Source organism: Danio aesculapii, chromosome 2 (genome assembly GCF_903798145.1).
Source record: "Danio aesculapii chromosome 2, fDanAes4.1, whole genome shotgun sequence".
NCBI classification, from domain to species: Eukaryota; Metazoa; Chordata; class Actinopteri; order Cypriniformes; family Danionidae; genus Danio; species Danio aesculapii.
Genome location: NC_079436.1, coordinates 52027388 through 52054763, shown reverse-complemented (window position 1 = coordinate 52054763; position 27376 = coordinate 52027388). Strand labels below are relative to the sequence as shown.

Genomic DNA, 27376 nt, shown 5'->3' with positions numbered 1-27376 from the left:
TCGATCATTCATTTTCCTTCAGCTTAGTCTCTATTTCTGAGGTCGCCACAGTGGAATGAACCGCCAACTATCCCAGCATATGTTTTACGCAGCAAATGCCCTTCCAGTCGCAACAGTATTTGGAAACACCCATATTCATGCATTCACACACACACTCACACACTACAGCCAACTTAGTTCATCCAATTCACCTATAGTGCATGTTTTTGGACTGTGGGGGAAACCGAAGCACCCGGAGGAAACCCACACCAACACTGGGAGAACATGCTCCACACAGAAATGCCAACTGGCCCAGTCGGGACTCGAACCAGCAACCTTCTTGCTGTGAGGTAACAGTGCTAACCACTGAGCCACTAAAAAACATTATTAATACATTTAAATGATATGTCAGGCATAAAACCCAACCCCAACTCTTAGTAACTTCGCAGTAAAAGTAAAAGTATGGCTTCTGTTTGCCGTCAAGTGTCTTTTGTCTGTTGGATGATGCTGTATGTAATATTAGTATGTCCAAATGACCCACTAATATTGATATTAACCAACCAAAATAGATGACATGAACCATGAAACAGACCAAAGATTAAAATATACGTCATGAACGTTGGTCTACTAATGAATTCTAAAATGAATACCTAAATCAGCTGCGTGATCAGAGTCTAAATCCAGAAGTTTATTAAAAATAAAGAAGTTAATACAATCAAAAGTAGAGATACAAAGAGATGACGAATGTAGAGAAAGCACAAGTGTACAGCACAGAACAAAATATATATACACTCACCGGCCACTTTATTAGGTACACCTGTCCAACTGTTTGTTAATGCAAATTGCCAAATCACGTGGCAGCAACTCAATGCATTTAGGCATGTAGGCATGGTCAAGACGAGCTAGTGCAGTTAAGCGACTTTTTGAACGTGGCATGGTTGTTGGTGCAAGACGGGCTGGTCTGAGTATTTCAGAAACTGCTGATCTACTGGGATTTTCACGCACAACCATCTCTAGGGTTTACAGAGAATGGTCTGAAAAAGAGGAAATATCCAGTGAGTGGCAGTATTGTGCGCGCAAATGCCTTGTTTATGCCAGAGGTTAGAGGAGAATGGCCAGACTGGTTCCAGCTGATAGAAAGGCAACAGTAACTCAAATAACCACGCGTTATAACCGAGGTATGCAGAAGAGCATCTCTAAACACAACATGGCCAAATTTGACGGCCTGGTACTAGTAAGATGTACCTAATAAAATGGCCAGTGAGTGTATAGTTATAGAGAGTACAGTTTGTACAGTAAACAAATTATTTATGTCTCTGGTAAGTACCCATAAAGATAGCTATACAAGTATATGAATGCATGTGTGTGAAAGTACTGCTTGTTAAGACGATTATCCAAATCCCGAGGACTTTGATTACATTTCGTCATTAGGTTTTAGAGAATGTGCTGTTCATTTGGACTGACGGTTCAGATCACACTAATTTTTGCATTATTAACTGAAGGATAGCTCTCAATTATGAATCCAGATATCTGCAAACATTAATTTGAGCTTGATCAAAGGTCAGGAAATGACATGCCGCATTTGTAATTGAAATGACTCTTTTTATGTTCTGAATGGTCTTTGTTGTGGCTGTAAGGCTTTAGAAATACTGTAAACGAGAACAGAGACTATTAATATGGCACTCTGGGTTAGTGTGGATTTGGGTAATAAATTGGATCGTTGGAATAAAAAGAGCAAGGATGCATTCAGTTTTGATCATCAAAAGCAACAGTAGATATTTATAACAACACAGTGCATTCAAATAAAGTCATTGCAATCAGCATAACTTAATAATAATGATAATAAATGCTTAAGCATCAAATCAGCTTTAGGAATGATCACAAAACCAGACATAAGTGCCAATTATTTCAAATTGGGATTTATAGATTACATAGGAGGTGAATAAATAAGCTTTCCATTGATGTTTGGTTTGTTAGGAGAGGACAATGTTTGACTGAAATAAAACTAATTTAGAAATTCTGAACTATTTGGGTTCAAAATAGTAAGAAAAATCGCCTTAAAGTTGAACATATTGTCTTTGGCAATACATACTACTAATCAAAAATTACATTTTGATATATTTACAGAAGGAAATTTACTAAATATCTTCATAAAACCTGATCTTTAATAAATATTCTAGTGAGTTTGGCATAAAAGAAAAATCCACACAATGTATTTTTGGCTATGACCAATAATATACCTGTGCAACATAACATTGAATGGTCAAGCGTACATATGACATTAAAGACTAGAGTAACAATAGTGAAATTTTACTTTATAAGCAGCCGAATAAACTACATTTTTATATTTAATATTTTACTTCTTTATTTTTGCTCCAGTGACTGCAGAGATCAACACTTGCTGGGTTTGACGGCAAAATCTTATAGACTCATGCCCAGATTCCTAGTGGTTTTTGAATGCATTCATTCATTTTTCCCTCAGCTTAGTCTCTGATTTATCAGAATTTGCCACAGCGGAATGAACCACCAACTTTTCTTGCACATGTTTTACACAGCGGATGCCTTTCCAGCCGCAACCCAGTACTGGGAACCACCCATAAACACATGCATTCGTACACTACGAGCAATTTAGTTCATCCAATTCACCTATAGCGCATGTGTTTGGACTTTGGGGGAAACCCGAGCACCCGGAGGAAACCCACACCGACACGGGGAGAACATGCCAAAAACACCAACTGGCCCAGCCGGGACTCGAACCAGCAACCTTTTTGTATTGAGGCGACAGTGCAAACTACCGAGTCACCCCATTTTTAACTGCACAACTTTGCAAATACATGTCAACTAGCAATCATTAGAGTGCTAAATATCTTCAACCTTATTTTGATGGTCCACCTTAATGATTTCTGTATAAAACTCAAACCCAGGCTCATTGGAAATACGTGTCTCAGCCTACATTTTTTGCGAAAATTAAAACACGTTGCTCTGGGTGCGTTTCGTTGCACGTAATGGACAAATCCACTAGAAGGTGCTGCTTACATTCGTACAAAGCTGAAATTCATTACTTGGGGTTTTGTTGTATGTTTCAGATACACATCCTTCTTGTACACATCCACAAGAAGGCGGAGCTTGTCATACAGATCACCTGACCAGTTAACCAGTGATCAAATGCCAACTAATAGTGTTTTCAGAAGCAAACCTTAGAGTGCGAACACATTGGGCCCTATCATACACCTGGCGCAATAAGGCACAAAGCGTGTAGGACGCGATTTGTTGCTATTTTCAGACCAGCGCAACTGTAACTTTCAAGTTTTGCATAATGTTATTTAAATAGCAAATCCATTTGTGCCACTTTGTGGACTTATGGGTCTGCTGGTTTGAAAAGGCGGTGTGTTGAGGCGCATTGTTGGTGGGTTGCTATTTTGATGAACTGAAACAGACCGCGCCATTGAGCAAAAAGTTGCTTTGACTAAAAGCTGCTCACAAGTCCAGCGCAGAGTGAGTTAGTTATGCGCCTATGTCCAAACGCGTACACATTGCTTAGTACACACAGGATGTACAACAATACACAAATATCTTTATGTATGAAAAATAATTAAAGGATTAACATGGTTCAAAAATGATTATTTTCTATGTAAATATATAAACCACTACCTTGCCTTACCTTATAACCATGCCTTCTTCACCTCTGGGGGGGGGCTTTTTTTTAGTTTATTCATGACAATTTGTATTTGTATAATGTTATCAATATTATCAGTATTATTTATTTTATGCATATTTATATTTGTTTTAATAAAAACAGGTTTAGATTTGTCCACTTGTTGGGTTTTGGAAACCATATGAGGCATATGGAGAATAAGAATAGGATGTGTGTATGGATATAACTCAGTTGTTTGACCACACTTCGTTATTATTGTTCATTTATTCGTTTGCTGGAAATTAGACCTGAATTTAGAAATAGTTTTGAAACTAATCTTTGCGCTTAATAAACAAAATTAAATTTGTAGGCTAATGGATGTCTTCAGTGGAGTGAGTACAACACGTTTCCGTATCCATGAAAGTAAAGGAGTAAAGAGTAAAGAGAAAGTAAAGAGGCTGAATGGAGGAGGGTCGTTCTTTATCCTTGCGCTGCAGATGCTTTGTTTAACTGTGTTCTCGTTGGTGAAGCGTTCATTTTTTTCTCTTACAAAGTCCGCCATGTAAATAGCAAATGCACCATGGTGCGACACAACTGACTCTTAAAGGGAATGGGAGATGAGACTCTGATTGGTTTAATGCACTTTATACTCAAAACACACCCATAACTCATTAAGAGAATAAGCACAACCCTGTTAGACCATGCGCCAGGGCGCAGATTGTATTTTTCCATCCTTAAAATAGCAAAAGTGGATTCGGACACGCCTCTTATGCTTTTGCGCCATGAGCTTTAGACTTTGCGCCTAGATCGTTAAAATAAAGTCCACAGTTTCACCTTGTTTTTACATAGCTTTTATCTCTTTTGGGGAAGTGTGCTTAACAGTACAACAGTACAAGTACAAGGTACAAAGTGAGCTACTGAGCAAACTGAAGAAAAGTTGTCCATATGTATTCGATTACTAATCAAAGACATCATTAAGTTGTTTTGTGTTATTTATTTGGTGTTCTGCAAAGAACTGCACCAAAATAATCATTTATTTGACAATAAAACATCCAATGTCCCTGTCATACTGCCCTGTAGCAATTATTAAAGTACAAATGAAATCAAAACTAACCATATTGATTTTGTCAGCTCATATTGCTAGTTTTGTGGTGAACAATTCATCTGTGCATGTCATTAAGAAAAAACAATAGTTTGCCCTTGTAATCTTTCATTGAAATCTGAAAATGCACTTCCTGTTTGTTTTCAGTTCAATTCTCAGATTAGGTCAGTCTGAGGTATTGGGCGTGGCTATCATACGTAACCACGCTTCTCCAGCTGTCAGTTTTGACAACAAAAAGAAATGGTGAGGAGGAGGAGTCTGTTAGGTTGTAATAACTCTCCCCAAACTCTTTTCCCCATTGTTCTGAAAGAAATGCCTACTTTACTACATCCAATCAGCTCGCAATAGAAAAAACAAGCCACACCCACTGTTTTCTCATTTAATATTCCGTTTCTCTAGTAACTGCGTCACAATACGAAAAAAAGGTCCGGTTCATGCGGATTTTAAACCAAGACTCAAACTTATGTGTCAGTGTGTTTTCACAAAAATGTAGCTTGAATCATGTATTTCCAATGCGCCTGTGTTTGAACATAATTCAATGTCTAGATAAATAGTCATAGAGAATTTTTTTTTGACTAGACGTTAAAATAAGTAACATACCGATAATAAAAATCCAGATACGTTCACAGTGCTGAGAGCGACGTTTAGATGAATATGTAAATATGTGCTGCTCTTTCCTCTTAATACCAAAATAAGCACAGAAGGAAAATTTGAAAACTGCATTAGGTTATATGAATGTTTGCGCAAGCTCTGGAATTCACTAGCATCGTGCCCACAGACAAGGTCACAATAAAATCACAATGCTATTAATGTTTTGATTATTTAGCATATTTATGTAGATTTGGCTATGTGAGCTTTAGTTTGAATTAATTCCTTTTCTTTTGATGGCACATTAACATTCATTCATTTTCCATCAGCTTAGTCCCTTTATTCAGCAGGGGTTAACTTATCCAGCATATGTACACAGCGGATGCCCTTCCAGCTGCAACTCAGTACTGGGAAACATCCATACACTCTAATTGACACACTCATACACTACAACCAATTTAGTTTATTCAATTCAGCTACAGCGCATGTCTTTGGACTGTGGGGGTAACTGGAGCACCTGGAGGAAACCCACTACATTAACATACATTCATTCATTTTCTTTTCGGCTCAGTCCCTTTATTAATCTGGGGTCGCCACAGCGGAATGAACCGCCAATTTATCCAGCATATGTTTTACGCAGTGGATGCCCTTCCAACCCTGGGAACACTGGGAAACACCCATACATTCTCAGTCGCACACATACACTATGGCCAATTTTAACTTACCCAATTCACCTATACCACAGACCCGAGCAGATCTAAACCCGAGCACCAGGAGGAAACCCACGCGAACGCGGGTAGAACATGCAAACTCCACACAGAAATGCCAAGTGACTCAGCTGAGGCTCGAACCAACAACTTTCTTGCTGTGAGGTGACAGCACTACCTACTGCGCCACTGCGTCGTCCATTAATATTATAAACTCCAAAAAAATTATTTTGCTGATTGTTCAAACTACTTATGTAAAATGAGCTTAGACAACTGATTTTTTTGAGACAACTTAAGTTATATGTTCAATCCACTTAAACTTGTTAGGTTAACTTAATCGATTCGTGTTGGGATAACCTGAATGGAGTGTGTGGAGCCCTGCATTTTATAGTATACAGTACAGACTTGCTCTTATGGCATTTCCTTAAACATTTAAGCAGTCGATTTATTTGTTAGAAGAGAAGAGAGAGCACACATAAACATCACATCCTGCAGACGTTTGGCCAGCGGAGAAATTAAAACGGCCATGCCCAACTGAGCCTGGTTTCTCTCAAGGTTTTTTTCTTCACTTTCGCTAATTAGTGAAGTTTTTTCCCTCTCCGCTGTCGCTACTGGCTTGCATGGTTCAGGATCTGTAGAGCTGCGCATCGTTGGATTTGCTCTTCAGTGTTTGGACTCTCAGTAGTGATTATTAAACCACACTGAACTGAGCTAAACTGAACTGAACTTAAACACTACAAACTGAACTACACTGTTTCTATTTACTGTGACCTTTTATGTGAAGCTGCTTTGACACAATCTACATTGTATAAGCGCTATACAAATAAAGGTGAATTGAATAAAGGTGAAAAATCCTTTTCCAGAGTCCACATAAAAATCAGTTTACAAGCTTTGATACACTGTGGAAAAAAACAACTCTAAATTATCAGCTGTCCATATCCTGTAATTCAGTTTTATTTATGCTTTTAAATTGCATTATGGGACCTTCAGCTCCGCTCAGACATCTTTTGATGTTGAAAAGTTTGAAAAAGTGACTGTTATTGACGTTTTATTAGGTTAAGGTGATATATTGTCTTCTGTAATATACTGTTCATCTTGTAAATAGCAAGCCTGGTAATAAACCGGCAGTAATTTTTTGTTTATATAGCACATTTCAGACACAATGGTAATTCAAAGTGCTTTATAGTAATAAAATAAACAAGTATAAGAAAAGAATAATATGATTAAAACAGATTAAAATGTGTTACAACGGATTTTAAAGGAATGAAGAAGAAAAGAGAGACATAATAGCATGATCAACTCACAGCAAGAGGTCAGGATCAGGTGGCATTTCTGTGTGGAGTTTGCATGTTCTCCCCGTGTTGGCGTGGGTTTCCTCCGGGTAATCCGGTTTCCCCTACAAGTCCAAAAACATGCGGTACAGGTGAATTGGGTAGACTAAATTATCCATAGTGTGTGTGTGTGAATGAGTGTGTATGGATGTTTCCCAGGGATGGGTTGCAGCTGGAAGGGTGTCCGCTGCGTTAAACATATGCTGGATAAGTTGGCGATTGATTCCACTGTGGTGACCCCAGATTAATGAAGAAACTAAGCCGAAAAGACAATGAATGAATGAGTGTAGCTAATTGCAGCTATTTTCATTAGTGCTAATGAGAGCAGGAGAGAGTAGATGAGCACGTCATCTGAAAACAACAATTTAGGGCTATTTGTGATGCAGAGATCACTTTACATTTAAAGTCTGTTTTATTTTTGTCTTATGTACAGTTGAAGTCAGAATTATTAGCGCCCTCTGTTTATTTTTTCCCCCAATTTCTGTTTAACGGAGAGAAGCTTTCTTCAACACATTTCTAATATTATAGTTTTAATAACTCATTTCTAATAACTGATTTCTTTTATCTTTGCCATGATGACAGTAAATAATATTTGACTAGATATTTTTCAAGACACTTCTATACAGCTTAAAGTGACATTTAAAGGCTTAACTAGGTTAATTAGGTTAACTATGCAGGTTAGGGTAATTAGGCAAATTATTGTATAACGATGGTTTGTTCTGTAGACTATCAAAAAAAATATATAGCTTAAAGGGGCTAATAATTTTGACCATAAAATGGTTCATAAAAAATTAAAAGCCGCTTTTATTCTAGCCGAAATAAAACAAATAAGACTTTCTCCAGAAGAAAAAATATTATCAGACATACTGTGAAAATTTCTTTGCTCTGTTAAACATCATTTAAGAAATATTTTTAAAAAGACAAAAATTAAAGGGGGGGGGGGGGGGGGGGGTATTTCATTTATCCAGAAACACTGCTGTAAAAAAAATTAAATAAGTAAAAAAAAAAAAAATTACAAGTTAATTTTAACAAAGAAGGCAGGTAAAGATGAGACATTTGAAAGAAGAAAGACTGGAAAACTGATTAGAACTTTAATATATATATATCTTTTTGTTAGTGTAGGGATGTTATGCAGTGGTTTGTTTTGTTTTGTATTTATTATACAGACCCCCTAGATTTTCACGATTTGTTTTGTGTAATTTTGCGATAAAAATGAAAGCTTTGTCAGTGCCATTGGTGTAGTGGTGTAGTGGTTAGTGCGTCGACACATGCACTCCGGTGCTCACAGCGACCAGAGTTCGATTCCTGCCTTGTGGTCCTGTGCCGATCCTTCCCCTCTCTCTGCTCCTAATGCTTTCCTGTCAATACTCTCTACTGTCCTATACAAATAAGGTGAAAATCCCTAAAAAATAATTATATATTTATAAAAAAAAGACTGCTTTTGTTGTGGCAATTTCCAGAAATTTGCGGACAATTTTGCTATTAAAAAAATAAAATAAAATAAAAAATTATATAAACTACCATATTAGGATATTAGGTAGCCTACTAAATTAGGTGTGCAATGTGACATAATGACAGTGACACATAAAGCTTCTATATTTAGTTTTTTTTGTCGAGACAAGATCTAAAACAGATCTAAAACGTTAGGGATTAAGCCAAAGGAAGGTTGTCTAACTCTTATTTTTATCCATGATCTTACTTTCTCTCAGATTTCACTCACCGGAGCATCTGACATCAGGTACCGCACTCAGGACATGCGTTAGGGGTTCCTCTACCGTAACACACCTAAAACACAGATTGCTGTAATTCTCGTCAATGGCAGGGAAGCCTTTTCTCTCATTAACTGCAGGGAAAGAGTTAACAGAAACATTTATGATTTGACACACATCATAATACCAGCCACACATGTAAGGCACAAATAATATCCTTCAATTCGGTCACGTCCAGCGGGCATCATCCTTGAACCAATCTCCATCTTTGTAGAGATTATTTACGTTTTTTGTGATTATTTTGTGTTTAATTAAGAATTTTGCAGGATCGCAAAAAAAAACTGTGACTTTTGTTAATTTTGCGTTGGATGCAGCGATCGCGGAATCGCAAAAACTAGGGGATCTGATATTTGCTGCTATACCACTTCAGCTTGTTTTACAATGCTTCCCAATAGGCTTTTTAATCATCATGTTAAAGAGACACTTCACCCCAAAAAATAATTAACTCACTCTTCACTTGTCACAAACCTCTTTAAGTTTCTGTTGAACACAAAAGAAGATATTTTGAAAATGCCAGAAACTGGTAGCCATCAACTTCCATAGAATTTGTATTCTCTACTATGCATATCAATGGTTACAGGGCTCAGCATTCTTCAAAATATCTTCTTTTGTGTTCAAAAGGCAGGGGTGAGTAATTGATGACAGAATTTTTATTTTTTGGGTGAATTATCCCTGTAATGCCTTTGGATGGCATGTACACTGCATCCACTTCCCTTTTTCCGCATTTTTTATGTTACAGCCTTATTCTAAAATGGATTAAATTCATTTATTTCCTCAAAATTCTACACACTATACACCATAATGACAATGTGAACAAAGAGTTTTTCAAATTGTTGCAAATTTAAAAACAATAAAAAAGCTGAAAAATCACATGTACATCAGTATTCACAGCCTTTGCTCAATAGTTTGTTGATGCACCTTTGGCAGCAATTACAGCCTCAAGTCTTTTTGAATATGATGCCACAAGCTTGGCACACCTGTCTTTGGGAATTTTTGCCCATTCCTCTTTGCAGTACCTCTCAAGCTCTATCAGGTTGGATGGGAAGCTACGGTGTACAGACATTTACAGATCTCTCCAGAGATATTCAATAGGATTTAGCTCTGGGCTCTGGCTAGGCCACTCAAGGACATTCACCGAGTTGTTGTGAAGCCACTCCATTGATATTTTGGCGGTGTGCTTTGGGTCATTGTCCTGCTGGAAGATGAACCGTCGCCCCAGTCTGAGGTCAAGAGCACTCTGAAGCAGGTTTTCATTCAGGATGTGTCTGTACATTGCTGCATTCATCTTTCCCTCTATCCTGACAAGTCTTCCAGTTCCTGCTGCTGAAAAACATCCCCACAGCATGATGCTGCCGCCACCATGCTTCACTGTAGGGATGGTATTAGCCTGGTGATGAGCGGTGCCTGGTTTTCTCCAAACGCCTGGCATTCACTCCAAAGAGTTCAATTTTAGTCTCATCAGACCAGAGAATTTAGTTTCTTATGGTCTGAGAGTCCTTCAGATGCCTTTTGTTAAATTCCAGGCGGGAAGTGGCTTCCGCCTGGCCACTCTACCATACAGGCCTGATTGGTGGATTGCTGCACAGATGGTTGTCCTTCTGTAAGGTTCTCCTCTCTCCACAGAAGAATGCTGGAGCTCAGACAGAGTGACCATCGGGTTATTGATCACCTCCCTGACTAAGGCGCTTCTCCCCCGATCACTCAGCTTAGATGGCCAGCCAGCTCTAGGAAGAGTCCTGGTGGGTCCAAACATCTTCAGCTTCAGGATGATGGAGGCCACTGTGCTCATTGTAACTTTCAGAGCAGCAGAAATGTTTCTGTAACCTTCCCCAGCCTTGTGCCTCGAGACAATCCTGTCTCGGAGGTCTACAGACAATTGCTTTGTCTTCATGCTTGGTTTTTGCTTTGACATGCACTGTCAACCCTGGGACCTTAAACAGACAGGTGTATGCCTTTTCAAATCATGTCCAATCAACTGAATTTACCACAGGTAAACTCCAATTAAGCTGCTGAAACATCTAAAGAATAATCAGTGGAAACAGAATGTACCTGGGCTCAATTTAGAGCTTCACGCCAAAGGCTGGGAATACTGATGTACATGTGATTTTTCAGCTTTTTTATTTTTAATAAATTTGCAACAATTTCAAAAACTCTTCTTTCACACTGTCATTATGGGGTATTGTGTGTAGAATTTTGAGGAAATAAATTAATTTAATCCATTTTGGAATAAGGCTGTAACATAAAAAATTTGAAAAAAAAGCGAAGCGCTATGAAAACTTTCCGGATGCACTGTATACTGGCCTAACAATACCAAATATATTGTGTGTGTGTGTTTCTTTAGTTCTTACATCAGATGTGACGTCCCACATTAATGTGAGTCTGAGTAATTTCCTACAGCTGAGACTTGTGGGTCAGATGAAGCTGTAAGTCGTAAGCCACTCCGAGGTCATGGGTTAGATAATGTAGAAATGAGGAAATGAACAAACGTCTGCCAGCAGAAGAACAGCAACTTCCTCCTCCACACACTAATCTTCACTTAGAGGCGAGCCATACATCCAGTGATAAAAGCAGAGGTTATCAAAGGGTTAGTACACCCAAAAATGAACATTATTATGTATTATGTATGAATATTATGTAACACATATCCAGGAATATCACTAGATGGAATCGATCATCAAATCTTTACATTGCTGGCACACGCTCATGCTCTTTTCCAGTGCATTTTGTGACATTATTTCCCCAGCAGATAAACTCTTTAAACTCTTACTGCAAATATGAAATGTACAAAGTAGTGATGCATCGTTGTCTTATCCAAAGGTTGTCTTAGCCATTCATTTGTGCTCAGAAAACACACTACATTTGACACACTCAATAAATGACGTTTGCTGTTTGTTCAAACTACTTATTTACTCAATTCTTGATGTTTTTTTAATTGTTTGAAGTTCAATCCACTTAAATTAGTAAAAACAAATAAGTCAACTTAATTTCTTCATGTTGTCTTAACACAAATCGATTGTGCGGAGCGCAGCATTTTTTACAGCACATTTTGAAGAAACTAGTTTTTATTCAGCATAGGATTGATCCAATGTGACAACAAATACATTTAGAATGTAATGCATAAGAGTGAACACTGCTCTTACTCTTACACTTCATTCATTCATTCATTCATTCATTCATTCATTCATTCATTCATTTTCCTTCGGCTTAGTCTCTGATTTATCAGATGTTGCCATGGTGGAATGAACCGCCAACTATTCCAGCATGTGTTTTACACTGCAGATGCCCTTCCAGCCGCAACCCAGTACTGGGCCAATTTAGTTTATTCAATTCACCTATAGCACGTGTTTTGACTGTGGAGGAAACCGGAGCACCCGGAGAAAACCCACATGAACGCAGGGAGAACATGCAAACTCCACACAGAAACGCCAACTGACCCAGCTGAGGCTTGAACCAGCGACATTCATGCTGTGAGGCGACAGCACTACCTACTGCGCCACTGCGTCGCCTTATCCATTATTATACAATACAATGCATTTATTTGCATTATTAGCAATACAATATGAAGAGTCCGGATGCAAAACCCTTCCGCCAAAAATAAGATAATGACATTGAGCAAATGCTTTAGCCACGTACTACATGTTCAACAAATCATTTTGCTTATAATCATCTAAATCGCAGCATCAGCCCGTTCAGAAATAACAGTTTGTTGGCAAAAGCCTCTAAACGCTACTTGCCTTTGACGGTAAAAGCCGGTATATCTCGAGAACCAATCAGAAGGCTGGAATCAAATCATATGTTTTCAATGTAGCGGCGCAATGTTATGCTGGCTTTTATAAGGAGACATATTCCGCTTTCGATTTAGATTATGAAAGCTGGAGTTTGATGAACTGTTTGAGCATCTCTGACTATCAGTGAATGGCAAATGAAAATGTCCCCTACCTCAAAACTCATTATAAGAAAAGAAAACACAACGTACAGTCGGAAGTGTAGCATGCATTCATAATGTGCTTTTGCGCAGTGACGCTACTTTGAATGAGTCTGAGTCACTATACATTAAATGGCAACTGCATTTCACAAAAGAAAAAGTTAAGATGCTGTTCTTTTATCCCACATGGATGCTATGAGGATAAACGAGATGAAAAAGAGACCAAGACCTTGAGTATGGTGAGAATGAATGACAGCTTCTAAAAGTGTCTGAGGCATCCCCTTTTTGCCCAGTAGGCCTACCTTGTGTTTTATTTGCTAATGTAAGCTATTTTATAAAAGATAAATATAATGTGTAAAGCTATACACTTATATTACTTCATAATACCTGTATGCTTGATAATCTTTTTGAGAATCAGCACCTCCAAGTCCGAGGCCATGGTGCTGTTTAGTTTTGTTTTGTTTAAGAGTGAGGGAAGGATGGAGCGTGAGACTGACAGGCGGATTGGTGCAGCGGCAGCAGTAATGCGATCGATGTACCGGTCCGATGTGGTAAAGAAGGAGCTGAGCTGAAAGGCAAAGCTCTCGATTTATCGGTCAATCTACGTTCTTATTCTCACCTATGGTCATGAGCTTTGGGTAATGACCGAAAGGACAAGATCTCGGATACAAGAGGCTGAAATGAGTTTCCTTCGTAGGGTGGCAGGGCGCACTCTTATGGATAGGGTGAGGAGCTCTTGACACCCGGGAGGAGCTCGGAGTAGAACCGCTGCTCCTCCACGTTGAGAGAAGTCACCTGAGGTGGCTCGGGCATCTATTTCGGATGCCTCCTGGACGCCTACCTAGGGAGGTGTTCCAGGCATGTCCCACTGGGAGGAGGCCTCGGGGAAGACCCAGGACACGCTGGAGGGACTATGTCTCTCGGCTGGCCTGGGAAAGCCTCGGGATCACCCCAGAGGAGCTGGAGGAAGTGTCTGGGAAAAGGGAAGTCTGCGGTTCTTTCCTAAGACTGCTGCCCCCACGACCCGGCTCCGGAAAAGCGGCAGAAAATAAATGAATGAATCTTTTTATATAAAGCATCTATAACTTTTTTTTTCATTTTGAGCATTATAAACTCTAAATGATGCGTAATTAAGCCCAGAGTGTCTTCTTTCCAAAGATACAGAAACTGAATGTAGACCAAATCATTCAGCAACTGTTAATGTTTTAGCTTGGGAAAAATACCGATATAGTCTCAGAAAACTTTTTACAGTAATCTCATTTTGCATGCTGTCTTAATCAAATTTGAAATATAAACTCATGAAATACTTGGCTTTCAATCATATTTTTATTGATTGATATTTTTAGCTTACTGGAATCAGGAACTGTTGCTATTTAAAGTTAAGTAGGTGTAAATCCCCAAAATTGAGTGCTGGCTAACAGGTTAATGGACAATGCACAGATATTGATGTTTCACAATGTGTTTACACTACATTATTTAAATCTAAAAAGCTTACTTCACAATGTTTGCAATGTTTACATTGTTCTACTAAATCCCAAATAGCAGAAATGACAACAGATTGTTAAGATTTAATTAAAGTCAGTTTTAATGTTACTGATTAATGCACTTACTTCACAGATTTCATTCATTCATTGCCCTTCTGCTTAGTGCCTGGTTTACCACAGCAGAATGAACCGCCACTTACTTGACAGATTTATGCATTTTTGATTTCAGGTGGTTTGTGTAATGTGTTTTATGTCTGGTAAAATTATTTCTAATTGCATCTTTAGTGATTTTTTTCAACTAATTACAAAGTCTTGGCCCAATAGGTGGATTTAGAGGTTTTTGCAAAAAAAGCACAAGTGGATTTAGCTGGTTTTGGCGCAAAAGAAAATTAACCAAAGAATTGTCTAAAGTGATATTTTGTGAAAAAAAAATATTTTATTTACTTGCTAATAACCTTATCATTAGCTTTAAAATAAAACTGCCGAACCTAATCAGAGGAGCCTGATAGAAAATGCTCATTTACAAAAAATGTCTGACAGATTTAGAGGGTTTTGCATCTGAACTCTTCATATATTTTTTCTATTAATTCTTTTTAAATATATAAAAAGTTCTCAACATTACACTAAAAATCAAAAACTTTTTTATTTGTTTATCTGGTGTCCAACAGTGCTGTCCAACACCCTGTGTTGTTGTGTCGAGTTTCTCCCAAAACTGGCTAGCAGTCTCTGTATGTTTTTACATCTTTCAGATGGTTCCATCTTTTAGCCTAGAAGACAGTACTCACAACAATATAAGGTTTTACGTACATACTTTTACAGATTTTTTCACGGGCTCCCTGTTAAGTTCAAAATTGATTTTAAACTACTTTTATTTGTTTTTAATGCAGTTTATGGTCTTGAACCTACATATTTATGTGAGACTTTAAAGGTGCATAAACCAAACAGGGCCCTACGATCAGCAGGTCAGTTGTTGCAGGTCCCCAGATCCAGGTACAAACAATGGGGTGATCGTTCATTTTCAGTGGCAGGTCCAAAACTATGGAACACTCTGCCTTTAGAACTTCGCATCATTACAGATGTGGCACTATTTAAAGCTAAACTCAAAACCTATTTATTTAAACTTGCTTTTGATATTCGTTAGTACAAAATGCTGTTTTATTGTTCTATTGAAAGTTTTGTTTTTATTGGCGATGGTCTGTTACAGATGTTAATGTGTTGTGTTAACGCGAGACTTGTTGCGCGATAAAAAAATATTGCTGTTAATCTATTCTCAAAGTTGGGTTGGGAGCTGGGTCTATTCTATGTAAGCTATGATGACTTTCACCTTGATATTTTTAGCGTGGATGTATCCCTGGTGGTGAGAACAAATCTTTGAACCTGTGTGTATTCCTACTGTGAAATTACCATATCAAATGTGACGTGCTAACATGGATGCAGTTCACTAGTGAATCTGATTAATGTTAGCTCCACATCTAACTATCAGGCACCTGTAGAGTTTATGCGTTCGAGTAAAACATATACAAATAAAATGGATCGGGTGCTTTGAAAGTAAACCAGTTAGGCGTCTGACAAAAAAGTACTCTTATGAATTAAGTCAGCAGGATGCCCTTCTGCATCTATCACTAACTTTGGAGACACTACTGACTACGCTTACATGGACATCTGTAATCTAGTTATTTACCTTAATAGACAATAATATAATTAAGGTGTTTACGTGAAGTGCTTCCATGTAAGAGTTTCCTGTATATTTTAGAGTGACTTTAACTGCAGTTTCGCAGTTTCACTTTAACTCATGAACATTTCATTCATGCCCCGTGACAAACTAGAGTATTAGATGCAAATAAGCAGTAAGGGCTAGTGTGAGTGTTATTGAATTTAATAACGCAAGCCGAATGGACAGAAAAAAAACTTCTGCATTTTGCAATGTGTGTGTGTGTGTGTGTGTGTGTGTGTGTGTGTGTGTGTGTGTGTGTGTGTGTGGTCCTTTACTGACTGCCGCATGTGTGGATCTTGTCGGAAAATATGGTGAAAAGTCCCACATGACGGTAATAGTTTGATTGCAGTGTTTACTTCAATAATGCCACTAATGTATGCATACTCCACATGTCTTAATTCCATTTCTGTTTAGTTCAGTTATGACTTTAGACAGCTTAATCAAAAAATCGCTGTTTGGAGCTTGTGTAGGCCTACAGTTCAAAATTCATGTTTAACTGAATAAACAATTAGTGTAAACAAGTACATCTTATTGACCATATTCATCATCACCAATTATCATAGTAGAAAAGTTTCTTAAGCAGTTTATGATGCATTTTGGAAACAGGAGATGAGCCCCTGGTCTAATGCGCCACCTGGCTTGAGAGACCCGTTCTCAAAGACTTACTTTTATTATTTGGGTAGCACCCATATTCTGAATGCCTTCAGCAGAATTCAAATGAGCCATTTTAATCTAGATTAATTCCAAGATTACAGTGAGCACTTTGGCCAGCCTCTTGGTTGTAATAAGGTGCTATATTAATAAAGTTTGATTGATTGATTTTTTTAAAAATAAACATAGACTATAATAAATAAAAATGTAATCTGCAGAAATGGTTTCTCCTGTGTTTCTCATCCAAATTTCGCAAAAACTTTTCAATAATTGGCAGGAAGGCGTGTGCCAACACTGTGGTAAAAAACCTCGGAAGCATGTCATGTTAACTCTGAGCAAATACCTTAAAACTCAGTGTTACATTTTACCCTGCGTTACTTTGTGCCCCAGGCTCCCCTAAAAAATAATAAATAAATTGATAAAATGTTTTTACAGTGGGGTTAGCTGACAAAAAAGTTCTGTCTTGAATAATAAATGCTCAGACCAAGAGTCTGTATCCATTTGTAAATCCTGCAGAATCAATAACTTCACATTTCTTCATATTTTGGCTCAGTGTATTAGAATTAGCCTAGATTTTTTAGCTTATATTAGATTTTTTTGTGCTTTTGTACTTTCACAACTGTAGTGCACTGAAAATGGATTGCTTCACACAGCTTTGTGCATGGATCACCTCTAAATACAGATACCCAAATATCTTCATGACACCTAGGCCCACACAGAATCTGCGCGTGCAGATATACGCACATTTCATTGAGTCTATTTATTGACTTGTGTAAATGTGTGTAAATTTGTATTTATTCAGTTCTTTAATTTTAGTAATAATATTGACTAATATGAAAATGTTCATTTGATTTATTAAATACAATTTGTACAGTACTATTTTCTGTTTTCTAGTAGATATACTATACGAGAGACTTGCTTTGTTTACCATATAAGTGGATCTAGATGGATTTGCATTGTAAACATTAAATAAAGGTAAAAAGCTATTATTTTTCATTTCATGTATTAAGTTACGATACTCCCAAAATAATTCTGCATATATCCGCAGATTTTTTAACAAAATTATCTGCAGAAATAGCAAAAAATGTCCGCAGATTTTGTCTGCACTACACATGATAAACAATAAAATAAAATAACTGAAATTTTTGGTAACACTTTACTACTCCCTGGCTATTATTAAGATATTGGATGTTTACTGGTACTTATGAAGTATGATCTTATTCTACATCTCCAATCCTACACAATACCTAGCACTGTCACCTCACCGTAAGAATGTTACTGGTTCGAGTACCGGCAGGCATTTCCCTGTGTTGATGTGGGTTTCCTCTGGGTGATCCGGTTTCCCCCACAATCCAAACACATGCGCTATAGGTGAATTGGATGAACTAAATTGGCCATAGTGTATGAGTGTGTGTGTGAATGTATGGGTGTTTCCCAGTACTGTGTTGCGGCTGTGTAAAACATATGCTGGAATAATTGGCGGTTCATTCCGTTGTGGTGAACCCTGATAAATAAGAGACTAAGCCGAAAGAAAATGAATAAGTGAATGAACAAATAGGTTTGTAGTCATGATTTTTGTCATATTAATTTCTTTACAGTCTACTAAAGTGTTCCCATATTGTTAAATTGGGTTGTTTTTGCATCTTTAAAGTGTGTGAGTCTTTTCTGTACAAGCCCTTTTTATAAACCACACACAGACTAGTCATTGAAATACCATGGGTGTTAACTATCAAACTGAAGGTTAACCATCCAGCTAGGAATTCAGATATTGCAGCTCCCTAATAAGTACATGTCGTGAACGTGAGAGTCCCTAAAGGGAAAACCGTCAAGCCCTCGAGTCCTGAACGAGACTCCAGAGAGATTCAGCTGCAGTCATTATACTGTAAATGGCAAAAACAACAAGACTTTCTAACAGTGCTGTTCTCTCTGACCCCCAACTCTAGCTTTGAGTAACTTCTAGTACAGGCCGATCAGGATGAAAAGATGGCGACCATGCTCTTACCAGCGGGTCCTGATGGCTTGCGGCCGTTCACTCGAGAGTCTCTGGCGGCCATCGAGCAGAGGATCAGCGAAGAGCGGGCCAGGAACACTAAGGATTACAAGGCGGACCCCGGGGACGTGGAGGAGCCCAAACCCCGCGCTGACCTGGAGGTCGGGAAGGTGCTGCCTCGCATCTTCGGAGAAATCCCTGCCGGACTGGTTGGAGTCCCGCTGGAGGACATCGACCCGTTCTACTTCAGAAATCAGAGGGTGAGTCAGACTCTATACAGGGTTTCTGAAGGTATCACCAAGTTAAATTTAAGACATTTTTAAGACCATTATGAATTAAATTTGAGACTTATACAGGGCTAAACACTAAGGATCTTTTTTTCTACCTCCCCTATCAATAAAAAAAGATTATCATTTAATAATAAAAAATATATAGGTCAGGTCAGTATCCTCAGCTGTAAGTACATGAAGAACTTTTAACCAAATGTTATAGTAAGGAAAATAAATTAATCATTAAGGTAGATAGAGTTAAAAGTAACATTTATAAGTAAAAGGTATGTGGTGATTGGACGGATGTTGGCCAGATTGGGTAGCTATACATGAACAAAAGAAAATTAAAGGGGTGGTCCACTTATTTTTAAGGCTGGGTTGTGTTTATAAGTTGCAAACCAATGTGTGCTCATGCTTCATTTGTAGAAAATCCAATTATTTCCATATAACTTACTTTGATTTTATACAGCTACTCAGCTAACATGAAAACGACTGTCATATTTCCTAGCTCCTCTGAAAGGCCCGTCCTCAAGAGGCTCTGATTGGTCAGCTAACATATTGCGCTGTGATTCATAGATCAGTTCCATGTCACCAGGAAAAGCATCAGGCCCATAGACTGTAAAATATATAGATGTAGCATCCGTGACGTCACCCATAGGTTTCTGAAGAACCTAAAAGAAGCTACCAGTGGGCGTGGCCAACCATTGCCATTTTGTTCACGTGTCATCACTCCAACTGGGGGTAACCAAATATGGGCAAAGAAACGGAGCATGAGCGGAGCTACATACGCATGCTGGCATTCTGCTTAGATGTGCTTTTCTATGGGAGAAATGCTTAATACTTCCTTACCTGTGACTTGTTTGTGTTCTGACCACATGTTCTTGGCTGTATATTATATTAATAAAGTGTTTAGTCTTTTAAAAAGACTGTTGTAATACATTGAGCCACTAAACATTGTTCTTATGATGTTTTACTACAGGAGGAAAACGCGAATTACATCCAAACACTTCAGATATAGTCTGTGTTAGTAAATGCAAAGTTGTTTATAAAATCCACCCTGCTGAAAAATCAAACATAGCTGGTTTTGGCTGGGCTCCCAGCCTGGCTAGGCTGGTCAAGCTGGGTTTAGCTGGTCATTTTCCAGTATACATATACATACATACATACATATATACACAGTTGAAGTCAGAATTATTAATCCCCCTTTAATTTTCTTTTCTTTTTTAAATATTTCCCAAATGACGTTTAACAGAGCAAAGAAATTTTCACAGTATGTCTGATAATATTTTTTCTTCTGGAGCAAGTCTTATTTGTTTTATTTTTAATTTTTTAAAAACAATTTTAGGGACAAAATTATTAGCCCCTTTAGCTATATATTTTTTCGATAGTCTACAGAAAAAAACATCGTTATACAATAATTTGCCTAATTACCCTAACCCCCCTAGTTAACCTAATTAACCTAGTTATGCCTTTAAATGTCACTTTAAGCTGTATAGAAGTGTCTTGAAAAATATCTAGTCAAATATTATTTACTGTCATCATGGCAAAGATAAAATAAATCAGTTATTAGAAATGCGTTATTAAAACTATTGTGTTTAGAAATGTGCTGAACAAATCTTCTCTCTGTTAAACAGAAAATAGAGGAAAAAATAAACAGGGGGGCTAATAATTCTGACCTTACCTCTATATATGTATCATCCATATATTTATATACACAAAAATCACACTACGCACAAATATATTTTGTAAATATGAACTTTCACTTTAGATGCGATTAATCATTTGACAGCACTACTTGAAATACAAAATTTGAGCAATGTCTCTATGTGTAATGATATAACCATAGTATAAGCATAATAAATGGTCTGTTGAATCATAAGAAAATAATGCACACCTTAGCTGTAATGGCCACTCTGCTTCTTTTCCCATCACCACCTAAGATGTGCATTATTTTAGAATAAAACATTATCCCATTTCCTTATCTATTCTACTTCTAAGTTCATTTAAATACACTAATACTGGCCTTCATGGCTACTTATATATATATATATACATATATATATATATATATATATATATATATATATATATATATATATATATATATATATATACATATATATATATATATATATATATATATATATATATATATATATATATATATATATATATATATATATATATATATATATATATATATACATATACATATACATATATATACACATATATATATATATATATATATATATATATATATATATATATATATATATATATATATTGTGTTATTACTGTGTGATATAGCAATGTACATTTAAGTTCATAACAATAGATTTTTTTTGTTTGTTGATAGATTGTCTTTTTTCCCCTTTATACATTAGACCATTACTGCTTCAATGAATACACAGCTTTCATTTAATCAAAATTAAATTAAATTGGTAATTTAAAATAACATTACAATTTAAAATGAGGCTTTCCTGCTTAAATATAATTGAAAATAATGCAAAGTTGTATTTTTGGTAATACTTTCCAATAATTAAGATTGCATTAGTTAGTTAATGCATTTATTAATATGAACAAACAATAAACATAATGAAAATACAGTTGTTTAATGGTAGTTCATGTTAAATCACAATGCATAAACTAATGTTAACAAGCTTAAATTTAGATGTTAAAAAAGTAAATGTTCATCCATGATTAATAAATGCTGTATACATGTATTGTTCATTATTATTTATGTTAGTAAACACATTAACTAATGAAACCTTATTGTATAGTGTGAGCCTATTTTCAGTATGGTTAGCATCACATGATCTTCAGAAATCATTATGCAACATGCAGATTTGCTACTAAAGATTATTGTTATTAAGATGTTTTATTTGGAGACTGCTGTCTTTAGCTGCAGAATAATGTCATTTGCTCTGCCCAGACTGACTGTTTCTCTTCTCTTCTCTCTCTTTTTTTACAGACCTTTATAGTACTAAACAAGGGAAAAGCCATCTTCCGCTTCAGTGCCACATCTGCACTCTACATATTCAGTCCCTTTCACTGCATTAGAAGAATCTCCATACGAATCCTCGTCCATTCATATCCTTCCACAGCCTGAGAAGATTCAGAAGTTTTCTCTATGTGTGCAATGTTTACTTGCTTGGAGAATTACAGAGAGATTTGCTGTGTTTACAGCAGTGCTTGTGATTTACGTTTAATAACTTTCAACCCCCTAAGCTTCTCTAGAAACACAGCTGCACTGATTTCTTTTTTTAATATGTGAGACATTTTATAATCATATAAATCTGTTTTCCAAAAGCACCCTTCTGAAAGGTATTTATGGTGAGGCTAGGCAGGCTATTTTTTGACATTATAGTGCAACAAACCGGGTCTGGAATTATCAACTTTGTGAGCTTTTTAATAATTTGAATATGCAATTTTAAAAAGAAAAGGAAAAATAAAAGACAAAAAGAAAAGAAAACAACAACAAAAAACAAAAGCAATACAAAAATCATAGTTTATAGTTAAAAACAAACCTGTTTGAGTTCATTCTTCTGTTGAACAAAACAAAACAAAACAGAACAGAACAGAACAGAACAAAACAAAAAACAACAAAACAAAAAACAGAACAGAACACAACAAAACACAGAACAGAACAGAACAAAACACAAAACACAGAACAGAACAGAACAGAACAGAACAAAACACAAAACACAGAACAGAACAGAACAGAACACAAACAGAACAAAACACAAAACACAGAACAGAACAGAACAGAACAGAACAGAACAAAACACAAAACACAGAACAGAACAAAACAAAACACAAAACACAGAACAGAACAAAACACAAAACACAGAACAGAACAGAACAGAACACAACAAACAGAACAGAACAGAACAAAACAAAACACAAACAGAACATAACAGAACAAAACAAAACACAAAACACAGAACAGAACAAAACACAAAACACAGAACAGAACAGAACAGAACAGAACAGAACAGAACAAAACACAGAACAAACAAAACACAAAACAGAACAAAACACAAAACACAGAACAGAACAGAACAAAACACAGAACAGAACAAAACAAAACACAAAACACAGAACAGAACAAAACACAGAACAGAACAGAACAAAACACAGAACAGAACAGAACAGAACAAAACACAGAAGAACAGAACAAAACACAGAACAACAGAACAAACAAACAGAACAGAACAAACAGAACAAACAGAACAGAACACAACAGAACAGAACAGAACAAACAGAACAGAACAGAACAGAACAAAACACAAAACACAGAACAGAACAGAACAGAACAAAACACAGAACAGAACAAAACACAGAACAGAACAAAACAAAACACAAAACACAGAACAGAACAGAACAAAACACAAAAAACAGAACAGAACAGAACAAAACACAAAACACAGAACAGAACAGAACAAAACACAGAACAAAACAAACAAAACACAAACACAGAACAAACAGAACAAAACACAGAACAGAACAAACAAAACACAAACACAGAACAGAACAGACAGAACAAAACACAGAACAGAACAGAACAAACAAAACAAAACACAGAACAGAACAGAACACAAACACAGACAGAAAGCACAAACACAAAACACAGAACAGAACAGAACAAAACACAGAACAAACAAACAAACACAAACACAGAACAGAACACAAAACACGAACAGAACAGAACAGAACAGAAACAAAACACAAACACAGAACAGAACACAAAACAGACAGAACAGAACAGAACAGAACAAAACACAAAACACAGAACAGAACAGAAAAAAACACAAAACACAAAACACAGAACAGAACAGAACAGAACAAAACACAGAACAGAACAGAACAGAACAGAACAGAACAGAACAGAACAAAACAAAACACAGAACAGAACAGAACAGAACAAAACACAGAACAGAACAGAACAGAACAAAACACAAACACAAACAGAACAGAACACAACAAAACACAGAACAGAACAGAACAAAACAAAACAAAACACAGAACAGAACAGAACAGAACAGAACACACAGAACAGAACAGAACAGAACAAAACACAAAACACAGAACAGAACAGAACAGAACAAAACACAGAACAGAACAGAACAGAACAGAACACAAAACACAGAACAGAACAGAACAGAACAAAACACAGAACAGAACAGAACAGAACAGAACAGAACAAAACACAGAACAGAACAAAACACAAAACACAGAACAGAACAGAACAAAACACAGAACAGAACAGAACAGAACAAAACACAAAACACAGAACAGAACAGAACAGAACAGAACAAAACACAAAACACAGAACAGAACAGAACAAAACACAAAACACAGAACAGAACAGAACAGAACAAAACACAAACAGAACAGAACAAAACACAGAACAGAACAAAACAAACAGAACAGAAGAAAACACAACATAACAAAACACAGAACAGAACAAAACAGAACAGAAGAAAACAAAACAGAACAGAAGAAAAACAACACAACAAAACACAGAACAGAACACAACACAACACACCACAACACAGAACAAAAAGCATAATTTAACCAAATATAAAAACAACCCTGTTTGCTTTTATTCTTCAGTTGAACAAAACAATGCAGAGCAGAACAGAACAAAACAAAAAACAACAAAACAAAAAACAGAACAGAACAGAACACAAAACACAAAACACAGAACAGAACAGAACAGAACAAAACACAAAACACAGAACAGAACAAAACAAAACACAAAACACAGAACATAACAGAACACAAACACAGAACAGAACAGAACAAAGAACAAACACAGAACAGAACAGAACAAAACAAAACACAAAAACAGAACAGAACAAAACACAAAACACAGAACAGAACAGAACAGAACAGAACAGAACAAAACACAGAACAGAACAGAACAAAACACAGAACAGAACAGAACAGAACAAAACACAAAACAGAACAAAACACAGAACAGAACAAAACACAGAACAGAACAGAACAGAACAAACAAAACACAAACACAGAACAGAACAAAACAAAACACAAACACAGAACAAAACACAGAACAGAACAGAACAGAACAAAACACAGAACAGAACAAAACAAAACACAAAACACAGAACAGAACAGAACACAAAACACAGAACAGAACAGAACAGAACAGAACAAAACACAGAACAGAACAGAACAAAACACAAAACACAGAACAGAACAGAACACAAAACACAGAACAACAGAACAAAACACAGAACAGAACAAAACAAAACACAAAACACAGAACAGAACAGAACAGAACAGAACAAAACACAGAACAGAACAGAACAGAACACAAAACACAGAACAGAACAGAACAAAACACAGAACAGAACAGAACAAACAAAACACAAAACACAGAACAGAACAGAACAAAACAAAACACAAAACACAGAACAGAACAGAACAGAACAAAACACAGAACAGAACAGAACAAAACACAAAACACAGACACGAACAGAACAGAACAACAAACCAGAACAAACAAAACAAAACACAAAACACAGAACAGAACAGAACAAAACACAGAACAGAACAAACAGAACAAAACACAAAACACAGAACAGAACAGAACACAAAACACAGAACAGAACAGAACAGAACAAAACACAAAACACAGAACAGAACAGAACACAAAACACAGTACAGAACAGAACAGAACAAAACACAAAACACAAACAGAACAGAACAGAACAAACAGAACAAACACAGAACAGAACAGAACAGAACAGAACAAAACACGAACAGAACAAACACAAAACACAGAACAGAACAACAAAACAGAACAGAACAAAACACAAAACAGAACAGAACAGAACAAAACACAAAACACAGAACAGAACAGAACAAAACACAAAACACAGAACAGAACAGAACAGAACAGAACAAAACACAAAACACAGAACAGAACAGAACAGAACAAAACACAGAACAGAACAAAACAAAACAGAACAGAAGAAAACACAACATAACAAAACACAGAACAGAACAAAACAAAACACAAAACACAGAACAGAACAGAACACAAAACAGAACAGAACAAAACAAACAAAACACAAAACACAGAACAGAACAAAACACAGAACAGAACAAAACAAAACACAAAACACAGAACAGAACAGAACACAAAACACAGAACAGAACAGAACAGAACAAAACACAAAACACAGAACAGAACAGAACACAAAACACAGAACAGAACAGAACAAAACACAAAACACAGAACAGAACAGAACAGAACAGAACAGAACACAAAACACAAAACACAGAACAGAACAGAACAGAACAGAACAGAACAAAACACAAAACACAGAACAGAACAGAACAGAACAGAACACAAAACACAGAACAGAACAGAACAGAACAAAACACAGAACAGAACACAACACAAACAACAACCAAAACACAGAACAGAACAGAACAAAACACAGAACAGAACAAAACACAAAACACAGAACAGAACAAACAGAACAAAACACAAAACAGAACAGAACAGAACAAAACACAGAACAGAACAAAACACAGAACAGAACAGAACAGAACACAACACACAGAACAGAACAGAACAAAACACAGAACAGAACAAAACAAAACAGAACAAAACACAAAACACAGAACAGAACAGAACAAACCACACAACAAACACAAACAGAACAGAACAGAACAAAACACAAAACACAGAACAGAACAGAACAAAACAGAACAGAACAAAACACAGAACAGAACAGAACAGAACAGAACAAAACACAAAACACAGAACAGAACAAAACAAAACAGAACAGAAGAAAACACAACATAACAAAACACAGAACAGAACAGAACAAAACACAACACAACACAGAACAAAAAGCATAATTTAACCAAATATAAAAACAACCCTGTTTGAGTTCATTCTTCTGTTGAACAAAACAATATAGAGCAGAACAGAACAAAACAAAAAACAACAAAACAAAAAACAGAACAGAACAGAACAAAACACAAAACACAGAACAGAACAGAACAGAACAAAACACAAAACACAGAACAGAACAGAACAGAAAACAACTAAACAGAACAAAACAAAACAGAACAGAAAACAACTAAACAGAACAAAACAAAACAGAACAGAAAACAACTAAACAGAACAAAACAAAACAGAATAGAACAGAACAAAACAAAACAGAATAGAACAGAACAGAAAACAACT

At 36.5% G+C, this 27376-nt stretch overlaps 1 protein-coding gene across 1 annotated transcript in view; it reads left to right on the top strand.

The window, feature by feature from the left end:
• Nucleotides 1-18867: 18867 nt before the first annotated feature.
• The window catches only part of scn12aa (sodium channel, voltage gated, type XII, alpha a), a 114508-nt gene continuing 105999 nt past the window's right edge, over nt 18868-27376 (top strand). Inside the window, exons 1-2 of the mRNA XM_056445654.1 lie at nt 18868-19134; nt 22118-22236. Coding sequence (XP_056301629.1) covers nt 18868-19134; nt 22118-22236 — 386 coding nt within the window. The remainder of the gene's footprint in view (nt 19135-22117; nt 22237-27376) is intronic.